The 12,588-nt window shown below is 40.9% G+C and overlaps 1 protein-coding gene across 1 annotated transcript; it reads left to right on the top strand.

The window, feature by feature from the left end:
• Positions 1-294: 294 nt before the first annotated feature.
• Positions 295-5,343, top strand: LOC104504936 (cytosolic 5'-nucleotidase 1B-like). Its single transcript, XM_010161480.1, has 5 exons — positions 295-303; positions 2,388-2,517; positions 3,043-3,165; positions 3,524-3,708; positions 4,654-5,343. The coding sequence occupies exons 1-5, from the start codon at positions 295-297 to the stop codon at positions 4,990-4,992; spliced, it is 786 nt and encodes a 261-aa protein (XP_010159782.1). The 3' UTR covers positions 4,993-5,343.
• The last annotated feature ends 7,245 nt before the right edge of the window (positions 5,344-12,588 follow it).

Below are 12,588 nucleotides of genomic sequence, written 5' to 3'. Positions count from 1 at the left end.
CTTGTCCCCTCCAAAAAAAACCCCAAACCAAAACATCTTAGTCCTTCATTCCATTTTTATATCTCATAACTGGAAAACTATGATTAAAGACAGCGTTGACTCAATAGGATTCAAATTATTTATTCAGAAATAACCCATTTTTTGTTTGGTTTGATAATTTTTAATTTTTCCTTGCTTTTGTTATCAGCATGGAAATTGTTCTTGAGGACCAGCAAAAAGACGTAGACCCCTAGGTGGGACTCAAGGTTTAAGCAGAGGTGAAATGGAATATTTGGCTTTCCTTGCACAGGAGACATGGCCAAGGTAGACAGCGTCCAGCCTAGAAAGCAAATGAAATTACTACCAAAAAAAAAAAGGAAAAGAAAGCCAAAAATATGCATGGTTTTGAGGAACGCAGTTTTTAGTGAAACTGACTTGAAAAAATGCTGTCTACGTAGTTCATTTTATGTCCACAGAGAATTGTTTGGGAAGCTCTAACACGGCAATTTTAGAAAATTTATTAAATCACAATTAGCAGTCATATTTGCTGACAGCAGAGCTGTGGCAGAAAACTTCCTTCAGGTTTTAAAAGTAGGTTTTCATTACTTCAGTTTTAGCCTCAGGAAGTTAAAATGTTTCCAGCATTGCTGCTCAATTTTTGGAAACATACCTAGAAATATTACTTATGTCAACACCCATGTTGTTCTAAATGTAACAGATCGCTGCTAATGGCATTAATAGCACAAACACTGTAAAGGTGTTTTTAGCATAAAAGTGTTGTCGTAAAATAATTCACTTTATACACCAGTGAGGCTACACTGACCAGCGAATTTACTGCATCTTTTCCTATCTGTAGCAGCTAGAGATAGCAGCCCTGCAGTCACGGTCTGTTTTTAAGACATTTGTTAAGAGTTCAGTGTCAAATGCACTTTTAATATAAGCAAGATTTGACTGTTTAACTCCTCTTTACTTTGAAAATCAAAGTTGTTAGCTATGCCCAGCTAAATGCACCTTGTCCTCTGATCCCTTCCAGTATGCTGTTTGAGTTAGAATTCTTTATATTTTTAAGAGATTCATAAATTGCTCAGTCACGGGTGTCATTAGTCTAGAGAACTGTGTGTCTGTTGGGTGATACTTTCTACCTGGAGACAAAGAAGGTAAAAAGAAATAATGTATTTTTGTTTGAACTCCTTTGTTAAAATCTTTAAGGCACTAGCTTAAAAGTATTACATCTCATGCTTGTAGCACTTAAGAATCTTAATCACAGGCCAGGATCTCCTTGGGCTGCAAAATGTATAGGCATTACACAAAACAATGGCATCCCCTTCTCCACACCCCTTATTCTCTAATACTACAGTATTAGCAGAGAGTACAAAAGGAAAAAAGGTACAAAGGGATTACAACCACATACTAAGTCCTTTTCATAGGTTGTATACCAGGTTCTCACTTAAGAGTTTTCCTAAGTGCAGTCCCACTTGACATAGCCATGCTTTTCAAAGCGAGATTCCCCGATTTATTTATGAAATCTATGCTTTAGTTCTTAACCTGCCTGACTTTCTAAAGCATCTTAATGAAAATCAACCAATCTTGAATTCATTTGATGATTCATTGTTCACGTTATAGCTGTAATCTCAAGGAATTCCATTCCAAGGCCAAGATCCCAAAGCAGAGGTCTGTATATAAACCTAAAGCAAAAAGCCGATCTTACTCCAAAGGGATAAGATTCTAAATAACATGAGAGAACAGCTGGATACAGAGAGGGTCGAGCACACGAACGGTCATGGAAATAAGAATGCCAAACTGTGGATATATCATGTTGGCCCACTATCTTTAAAGAGATCTCAAATGAATCAAAATCTCTCTCATTCAGTGCCACAATAAGAAATCTCTGAGGTAATCACATTTGACAGGATATGATTCTGTACTCATTACTTAAGGACAGTCTTTGACATCTGATCACCTGAAGTATATGGCCCAAATTGACATTTGTGCATGCAAAGCAAGTAGTGGCACGTATAAACCCCCTTAGACCTTTTCCTTGATTTCACAAGAACAATTTTCAAGTGGAGAAGAAAGTCCAAGTTTCAAGAAAAGAAAAAAACAATAGGGATTGTGATAATGTTCAGCAATATGTTGATTTCTTCTGGATGATCATGATGTCCCTAGAAAAAAGATTTCCATGACAAAGTTAAATTCTGAAACTCAGAAAAAGAAACTTGCGACCCTTCTAATGATCCCAGTCAAATGGTTGCAAGGAGCAGCACAGCAAAAAGGAATAAAAGTTCAGCAAGTTAAACTATGAGGTATTTCACATTCTCCTTCAAGCCAGTCCTATCACTAAACCCACAGTAATTAAGAGCTGAGGCACATTCCACTTGTCTATTGACTTCCACATTTTTAACCTGCAGGCGCTGGAGCATGTCAATGCTCGTCTTCTTGAACTGTACCCTGATGATGAAGAACGATTTGATATTGTTCTGATGACTAATAACCATGCCCAAGTGGGGGTGAGACTCATAAACAGCATCAATCACTATGGTAAGTAAAATAAATGCTACCTTGTAGAACTGCCTGCTGTTACATAATAAAATTAAATAATTTTATTTTTCCCTGTTCTGACCTTGGTAAAAGCAGCTTCTTTGACACTGACACCCATTCCTCAGAGGATGATATTTATTTTTGGGTGTCAGCATAAGTGAGACAGTGTTAAACAGAATTTGGTCCAAAGCTCTAGATTTAGATTGTCAGGTGTCAACCTTAATTTCTGGAAAAAAAAAAAAAAGCCCTTACACTTTTCATTGTTTGGTATTTATTCCCCCTATGCACACACATTCACAACAGTTACTCTGCTGTCTTAGAGGGATTTTGTGTCAAATTCTCAAGGAGGAAGAGCTGATCAAATATCGTAGTCAGTTTAAATTGTCTGGCTTGCTAGAATTAGGGTGAACAGGTTTATCTTAAAAAGGATTCCTGTTGTTTGTAGGCTGGCATACCTTCTATGGGTTCCTTTTACAGGTCTCTAGTGCCAAGGCAGAGTCACACCTTGTGCTGTTCTTACTTTAGGCTTAACAATTGAACGTTTCTGTATGACGGGAGGAAAAAGCCCTATTGGTTACCTGACTGCCTATCTTACGAACTTGTACCTCTCAGCAGACTCTGAAAAAGTGCAAGAAGCTATAGAAGCAGGTTTGAGTTTCTTCTGTTCTCTCTCTGTTGAGCTTGTTAAAAAAATGCGTGTCTTCAACAGCAAGTAGTGCTGCTTCATCAAATGCAGAAAGTCACAATTCTGTGTAGTGCAAACATCACTTATTTTTACATAATAAAACTAAAATCAGGTTATTTCTCTGTATTTTTCCTCTCTGACCTTTCAGCCTGGTAATAATGTCAGTTTAATCAGTCTCTACTTTTGTTGCCCCTTTCTGTCTTCTCCTATGCTACAGGAAATAAAAAAGGTCACCACAGTTAAGCTGTTTGAACCAAACTGCTGATAATTTAATGAATGACTGCAGGACATGCTAATTGAGGTTCTCTGGTCCATTTTCAGGCATCGCATCAGCTACGATGTTCACAGCCAACAAAGATGTTGCTTACTCGGATACACAGTTGAGGGTGGCATTTGATGGGGATGCAGTTCTCTTTTCTGATGAATCAGAACAGATTTTCAAAGAGCAAGGATTAGATAGATTTTTTGAACATGAACAGATGAATGAAAATAAGCCTCTTGCACAGGTTTGTACTTTTTGAATCAGCGCATTTTCAAAACATCTGTTGAATTTCACTGCTGTGTATTTCTCCAGATTCCCCAGTGTGTATGTATTCTTCTTTTTGGAAGCTGATTGCTCTATTTCTTTCCTTTTTCAAGGATAATCTTTAAAATGCATGTGTAACATAAAAGACCCCACCACTGCAGTCCTTTCACCGGATCTCCCACTTCACTGAGAGACCTGTATATATAAGACAGAGACTTACAGTTACATTTTAAATGTATCTTTAGAAAAAGGAAAGGCTATAGCTGATTTTCTTTTTTTTTTTTTTATAAATCAGACCATGTAGGTAATGTTAATTTCTGCTAATATATCGACTGGGATATTCTGGTTATTGAAACAGGGTTATACCTGTGCTTATTCCCCGGCGGAACTATGCTCTTTGTCTAAAAACCACAAATCTTTTAACATTAACTAAAACTGAAAGACCAGTTCTGCTATTGTTAGAAATGGTATAAATTCAGAATAAAAGATGGATTTATGAAGTTAGTAGACAGTCTAATATAATGCAGTTTGACCCAAATTATCATTTACTTTTAATTGGAGTGTAGTTCTAATATTGTCATCAATCTGGAAAGAGTTCAGTGATGTCTGTGTAATCAGGTCTCTTACTGGTTTTTGCACAGAAAAAAAAAAGCACCTTATGGTTTATAGTGAAAACAGTGAAGTGTTTTTAAAGAACTTTTTATTAAAGACTATTATAACTTTATAACAGATCTTGTAAGCTTTAGTAAGAATCAGTTTCCTACTGATCATACCATGTAGGATTATGGTTTTCTGCAAATTCTGCTGAGTAGCATAGCATGGGAGAAGGAATCCTCTATGTAACTGGCAATCCGGAATAAAGCAAAGAAATTATTTTGGAAACTGTGGACTAATACTGAATATACATCTGGTATTTTGTACTCAGGGTCCTCTGAAAGGTTTTCTGGAAGACCTAGGGAAACTCCAGAAGAAGTTCTACGCAAAAAATGAACGACTAAATTGTCCCATAAGGACCTTCCTGGTCACAGCCAGAAGTGCGGCAAGCTCTGGAGCCAGGGTGCTGAAGACTCTTCGTAGCTGGGGTCTGGAGATTGATGAGGCACTTTTCCTAGCAGGAGCTCCTAAAGGACCAATCCTGGTGAAAATCCGCCCTCACATTTTCTTTGATGACCAGATGTTTCACATCGAAGGAGCACAAAAATTAGGCACCATAGCTGCCCATGTTCCCTACGGCATCGCTCAGAAATACCACAAATCCGCATGACTGGATGGCACTGTAAAAGATAAGGTTCTTAATTCAGCCAGCCTCTAGTATGCCAATAGTTATGTCTGAAAACCTTTACATTCCTGTATTGTAAGCACTGTGTTTAAAGATTTCACTTCTGGCTAGAACAGCCTTTAAAGGAAATATTTTTAATATAGGTAAGTTTTTAATAGAGTTATTTTAATAATATTCTTAAGCAGTTTAGGTTTTTTACCCACCTGGATCTAACACTGTGGTTTTGATATTAGGAAAAGATTTGTACTGTTTTTATAGCTTGAGACATATTTTGAGAGACAAAACAGTTATATTTTCTCTAAAAAACTGTTGACAGGTTATTTATAACAATAATCATGGTGCAATGCTAGTTCTTGATGGCTATTTCTGAAGTTACCAAAAGCACAGTTTACATGTAAGTCTTTAACTGTTGGTGGTTTGTTTGTTAAATATGTGTTCAGTAGGTTTGTTATCACAAGGTTTCAGCCTCCAGTGAAATGTTAGCTTAATTGATTTTGTGTTTACAGGAGCCCTTTATTTTTCTATATTGTTTTCCTATTCTAATAAAGCTGGCTTTACAGAACGTTGTCATTTTTCTGTGTAGAGATTTTAGCATCATTTCCTATGCAGAGTTTGTGTAATTAGTGGCTGCATGTCTCTTGCCTCTTTTGGATATTTAAAACCAAAAGTGTCCACTTTCAGCCAAATTTCAGAGAGCTGGAAATCTCCAAGACACTTAAGTACCAACAGATTTCAGAGAGCTGGGCAGAAGTCAGAGATACTTGACTTGGGACACAAACACTTGATCTTGACTGGGACACAAACTGAAGCTTTAGAACATCCCTTTGTAACAGCAGAGAATCTGCCCTAAATAATGCTGTTGATGGAACTCCTCGTTTCTTGAGTATATTCATAGAATCATAGAATGGTTTAGGCTGGAAGGGACCTTGAAGATCATCTAGTTCCAACCCCCCTGCTATGGGCAGGGACACCTTCCACTAGACCAGGTTGCTCAAAAGCAGCATGTTGATCATACCACACAGCTTGGTGTCATCGGCAAACTTGCTGCGGGTGCGCTCAATCCCACTGTCCATGTCGTCAGTAAAGATGTTCAACAGTGCCAGTCCCAGTCCCAACCCCTGAGGAACACCACTTGTCACTGGTCTCCACTCAGACACTCAGCTGTTGATCACAGCTCTTTGAGTGTGACCATCCAACCAATTCCTTATCCTCCAAGTGGTCCATCCATCAAATCCATGTCTCTCCAATTTAGAGACAAGGATGTCGTGTGGGGCAGTGTCAAACGCTTTGCACAAGTCCAGGTAGGTGACATAAGTTGCTCTTCCCTTAACCACCAACACAGTGACCCCGTTGTAGAAGACTACCAGATTTGTCAGGCATGATTTGTTCTTGATGAAACCATGTTTGCTGTCACAAATCACCTTGTTTTCCATGTGCCTTAGCACAGTTTCCAGGTGGATCTGCTCCATGATCTTGCCGGGCACAGAGGTGAGACTGATTGGCCTGTAGTTCCCCGGAACTTCCTTTATGTAGGAGTTACAGTGGTTCTGTGATCTGCATGAACTCAGTTTGGCAACTTCATGAGTTTCCAGGGGACAGGTGCCTGTTGCAACAAAAATTCATGTAAATTAACACCATAGGTCTACCTCTTTTTTGCTAGGTTCCTGTATCTCAGTGTCATCCATGTATGAGTGCCTTCCAAATGACACAACTAACATCTGTCAGGTGGTGCTTGTTCTCTTTCCCTTTTAGTGGAACAATTGTCCAGTTTTATTTTTATTGTTGATGTGTGTTTATACCAGAAGAGAAAACCAAAAGAATGTGCTTTACAGTGGGAGTAGAAGTCAGCGAAGGCTTGTGATGATCTGTGGTTCCTGGGGGAATTCACTCCAGAATCTTGCATTAGCCTCTGAGAAAGTTTGGTCTCTCCTGTCTGGACTAACTGCTGTGTTGCTGCAGAAAGCTTCATTGCATTAATTGTGGTTTCCCTCCCAGAAACATAGGCAATCTTTTAAATGTTCAGAGTCCAAGCCACAAAGTTCTTTGAAAACAAAGGCAAAAGCCTTGATCCTGCATGAAATTTCAAAGTAGAGACCATCTGAAAGGTTTTTATGTGTTCACACCAGCATGTGTTGTTGACGTGATGCACTGCAGAGTTCTGGTGTACTTGGAATTTCAAAAGTGCTAAAGGCTTTGTGCCTAAAACATATCACATTTCCCAGCCCAGCCAGGAGGTGAGGAAGACATGAATAACTGAGGCCTGGTCATTGTCTGCCAGGATGGGATGGTTACTCTGCCAAATGGAGATTATAAAAAATGTTATTAACAGATGTTTTTATGTGAGAGCTCAGAATCAGCAAAGAATCCAAGAATATTCCTTAGCTGTGGAATATAAATTGCATGTGTACCTTCACCACAAAAGCATGGCTACAAATTTCAGGAACCTGAGTCCTGCCTTGTTGAAGCAGAACATGTATCAGCTATTATTCATCCATATGCTGTAACAGCTCTAGATGTTGGGGGCAGAAAAACACAAAGGAATATGCTATGCAAGGATTGCTGGCACTTGACTCTCCTCAAACATAGCAATTATGATTTGATACTGAAACGGCCTAAAGGGATCCTCGATCCCTATGGGACTCTGAAGGTGAATCTCATGCTTGACAGGATAAATTTGTAAATAAATAATGCTTACAGGATAAGTAAATAAATTGGAAATCAAATCATCTGGTCTATTATGTTTCCCTTTATTTCCAATAAACCAGCCACCTGCAGCAAAAATTAAACCGACTGGCCAGGATAGAGTTAGAAGCTTCCAGTTCTTACATCTTTTTGATCTGTACACACGTAGTACTAGAGAACTACCTCTTGCTATGTCGTTCCTGACAGCACTAAGGCATGTGTGAAGAGAAATAGAGTTCACATATTAAATTTTCATGGTAGAATTTACATTCTTAGTCATAAAATTCGAATTGACATTAAAGCCCAGAAGTTGATGTTAAGGTCCACAATCGATTCTCCTAAATTAGTTGAGCAAAATGCCCTTAGATGTTCCTTCAGACTATATGTTGCCTTCTAATTGTCAGGCAACTGTCCCAGGCTTGATGGCTGCATCTCTGCATATCCAGCTGGCAGCGTGTTGGGTGAGTGGAGCCTCATTCATTCACACAAGTGCCTTCCAGACTAATCTGGATGTTTGGGGAGACTCAGGCTTGCTAAATAGTCTCTCCCCATTAAAATTATTGTCTTCTGCTCCAAGGCCCAGCTTGGCTAGTGGACCGAAATAAGAATTTTCAATAAAATTCTCTGAAATGGGATGGGAGGTGAGGGAAAGGGTTTTCTATTTTTGTACATAACCCAGAATTGTCTCTTAATAGCATTCCAGTCCACAAAACAAAAACAAGCAAGCAAACAAACAAATTCCTTTTCTTCTCATGCTTATAAGGATACCATGAATTTATGCCCTAGCACCTCATAGCCCTCAGCCAGTCGCAGTTACAATGGATAGCATTTTTCAGTAGGAGAAATAGAGAATAATCCTATGGTTCTGGACTGTCCTGTCTAGCAGCCTGTTTATAACACTGGAAGACAGACTTATGAAATATAAACTGTCATCCCAGCCAAAACTTGGAAGAGGATTAATGACAACACAGATTGAATTCTGTGCTGAAATAGAGCCTCTTCAGCTAAAGCCAATCCTTGTTCCCTTAGTTTCTAGGATCGTGCACCACATCACAGTGAAGAGTCCAGGTAAGACAAATGGGAATGTCTCCAGCTGCTACCAATCCCCATGAACAAAACCACTAGAAATAAGACTCTAAAGGTGACTTGAATATGTTTCACTTGTTCTTTTTTTTAAGCAGAACAAGTGTATCAGATACCTATCACCAGCTACCAAGACATTCTGATGCTGGATTTTCCCAGATACTGGTCTTTTCCTGTGTACTGGGTTGTCCAGCTTGACCTATGCTGGTTCTTCAGTTCCTTCACACCTCCAAAGCATCCTTTCAGTTTCCAAGCTAGCATGTCATGCTATCATGGTTTAACTCCGGCTACCAAAATACCACGAAGCCACGCACATGTCCCCCCGCCCTTCTTCCAGCAGGGGGGAAGGATTGGAGGAAAAAGACAAGGAAGCTCATAAAATTGAGATAAGAACTATTTACTATTTGAATATAAGTCAATAATGTATATAAATATATAAATGAATATATACAAATACTGGTAAGGAATTAAAATAATAGAAATAAAATATGATACAATTGCTCCCCATCCACTGACCTATGTACAACTAAGTTCCAATAAGTGAGAGTCAGAACCAGGGAGCAAACAGAAGGAAGAGGAAAGCCAGAGGAAACAAAACAGTTCAGATGAAGATTTGGAGTTGGTCATTATTGCATGTGTTCCAGCATGCGTCCTCCTGTGTTCCTGGACTGTGATCTTTTCTAAGGATTTGGGAATCGGAGGGCTTCTACATTCTGAGAATCCTTAGGTACCCCCCTTGGGCTCCTGTGCCAGATCCTGTAACCTGCACTGGCATTCAGTATTGCTAAACAGAACACACCTGTCTCCTCGTGTGCAACAGTTGAGTACAAAAGGTAGAGAAGCAGGTGTGCTGGGGTTTTTTTCAATGTCTTAGGAGAAAAAAATAACTTTTGCTTACTCTGCTCATTAGTATCTAGGCCCAACAACATCTGAACGCATGTCATCCCTGTCTAGATGAGCAGCTTCTGGTCATTGTCATCCATGAGCTCCTGTGCACGTTGCTCCTTGCGCTGGAGGCTGAATCCTTGAGGCAGCACCCCCGCCAACACAATCACAGTCTTCTAAAGTAGTAGGTGTATGACAGATGGCTGCCAGAGTCCCCACTGCCAGACGCTAAATAGCAGATTCTTTACTTCCCACCAGGAGGATTTCCTACAGGATGAATCTGTTCCTCCAACAGAGCATTTCCTGGTTCTCTCATTTTGGCATCCTGCTGGCAAGCACTACCCCTTTCTTACCATCCTTGACCGCAAGATCACTAGACAGCAGAGGTGCACATGGCTCAAACACCCCCCAGAGATAAGATTTACCATGAGCAGAGCATACAGAAGAACACCTGAAACTGGTTATGGCTCTTACAACAGGTTCAGGATGCCGAAAGACACCTCTCTCACAAGCAGATGCAATGGTGTGGCCTGGTTAAAATACTCTGGTGTGTAGCCATGAGTCTCACAATGTAATGAAGAGCCAAGAATGGAGAGAAAGTTTTCTGTCATGAGGACATAGACAGAAGTTTCCCAGAGAATCCAGTGTGTTTAGCTGTGGTATCTACACAGCCTGTTGAACTGCCTGGGAGGTGTGACGGACAGTCAGAGGGGACATGGTAAGGATATGTTTGGAAAAATATGATAAATCTCTTCAGCTGTAACATGAGCTGAAGTCAGCCTCGGAACAGGCTGCAGCAACAGGAACTGACTGCGGGCAGCATCAACATGTGACAGTCAAATGGAGGTTACTATTGCAAATGGGTATGACGTACAGACCAGCTACAGGAAACCTGAGGAAAGGTCCATGGGTTTCCTCTTGGGTTTCTTACTCATTTCCCCAAACGTGTTAGGTCTTGACTCATGACAGACATGCTCAGTATCAGCCAAGCTTGTTTCTGGTCTCTCACACAGACTGTAATTGCCCACATGCTGGCCCCTAGTCCTGACCTTGATCTTCTCTTAATCCATATTGTTCTAGCCTCATTGTCCCTATCTTATTCCTAAATCTGCACTAAACTCTATTACTGCCTTTTTTTTTCCAAACACCTTTTTTTTTTTTTAAATTTACATGACTCAATTAAAATTCCGTTACCTTTTAATTGTGTCCCTGTACATTTCTACTACCAAATCTCCCAGGTCTAGGATGAGGAGGGTTTTGAGTGGGGGAACCTCAGTGAACACTCTTGACTCCTTGGATGGGTTCAAGTTGCCTTGGGTGGCTTCGTCAAGGTCTGGGATTAGTAAAGGGGGTATCTGGATATACAGCATGAATGATAATAGCTGAAAACAGGTTTTGGGTTAAGGATTCAAAACTAAGTTGGCAGATCTGAGGGTCCCAAGGCTTTGGGTGATAACTGGAGAGGTCCGACCTGGGTGCCAACCACCAGACAAACCAGCTGTTTGAGGGACCCACATTATATGTGTATGTAAGCCACTAGCATAGTTCAAGCTGGACAACCCAATACACAGGAAAAGACCAGATAGGACAGACCTCTTGGTCCTGAAGTCCACTAAATTTGGTTACCTCAAACAGGCTACCTCTGAGCTAATATCACGCAGCTGAGGTTGGCCCTAGTGCAGGTCTGAGTGTCAGCTCACTGCTATGTATAGAATCTAGAGTAACTATCATAGCAGCCACTACCATAATGACTTTTGTAACACTCCTACGCCCCCCATCACTTCTGCTTGCAACAAGCAGTTGGCTTAACAAGACATGCTTGGCTATGTGCCAAGCTCACAGCTCTGCTATGCTCAAACACACAATCCAACTTGAGCCACAGCCACAGAACCTGCTAAAATACCTAAGACAGAAATCTGTTCATGAAGGTAGCATAGGGGTATGTCTCAACATGCCATTCAGACATAGTCTAGCTCTCCACTTCCTCTAGTAACCTAAACTTTCCCAGACCATGTCATCGGCACAAAGGCCAGCTGGCATGGAAAAGTCCACATACATGCTAACTCTCCAGACCACGATGGCTGCTTCCAAACTGCCTAGCGGGAGCTCATGGGCTGTGGGCGAGCCCCAGCCAGCCTCCAACCTTGGGCAAAAACTGCCACAGGCTGCTGTTGCAGTGGAACAGCAGAGGTGTTGCATTCTGATGCTGGGAACATTCCCTGGCACTGCCACGTCTGCTGCTCCAGCCTCTGCGTCTCAAGCTGAACACCCAAGGCAGCCAGCACTGAACATGGCTTTTGCAGAAGCATTTGATCTGCTATGAGACTCAAAGACTGCTAATTAAATACTATGGGTGCCTTTAATGTCTATTTTCCCTGTGATGGATTCTTCTCTGTGAGACTGGTAAGTATTAAAAAAATATTTTGGTAAAAAAATATTTTGGTAAAATCTCTGCTGGCAAACTAGATGCTCCCGGAAACACTCCTGGGCCGTAGAACTCAACCATCTCTAGGTCACTGAATTGTTATCATTGTCTTCTAGTCCTAAAATTGTTAGAACAGTCCCTGGTTTGGTTTTGGCCAAGGCTCTCTCCCTGACAATACCCATATATGTTTCAGGATCCAGCATGGCATGAAAACCAAGGGTTTAACAGGCTGTTCTGCATTAGTTCACTTTGGTACCGAACAGCGGCCCCAGGTACTTCTGATCTACCAGTGTGGGCATTGCTGGTAGCAAAGCTGCCTTTGGACAGATGAAGGGATGTCCTGCTGCTCGGACATCTCACCACGTTTATCTTCTGAGCCAGGGAGGGAAGCAGCATCCTTTCAAAGGTAACTGACCAGGACCCGCAGTTGGCTGTGGGCTGCTCTCAGGACCTCACTGGGCTGGGGAGGTGGCCTTCGATTAGACTTCGATACTGTCCCACATGAC

Source organism: Eurypyga helias, unplaced genomic scaffold (assembly GCF_000690775.1).
Source record: "Eurypyga helias isolate BGI_N326 unplaced genomic scaffold, ASM69077v1 scaffold9011, whole genome shotgun sequence".
NCBI lineage: Eukaryota > Metazoa > Chordata > Aves > Eurypygiformes > Eurypygidae > Eurypyga > Eurypyga helias.
The sequence above is the reverse complement of the archived record's forward strand: the minus strand, read 5'-3'. Positions and strand labels throughout refer to the sequence as shown.

Excerpts from the sequence above, each read along its gene's own strand:
- LOC104504936 (XM_010161480.1), top strand. Across the intron at positions 2,518-3,042 it reads AAACAGCATCAATCACTATG|GCTTAACAATTGAACGTTTC; the intron begins GTAAGTAAAATA and ends TTCTTACTTTAG. Across the intron at positions 3,166-3,523 it reads GCAAGAAGCTATAGAAGCAG|GCATCGCATCAGCTACGATG; the intron begins GTTTGAGTTTCT and ends GTCCATTTTCAG.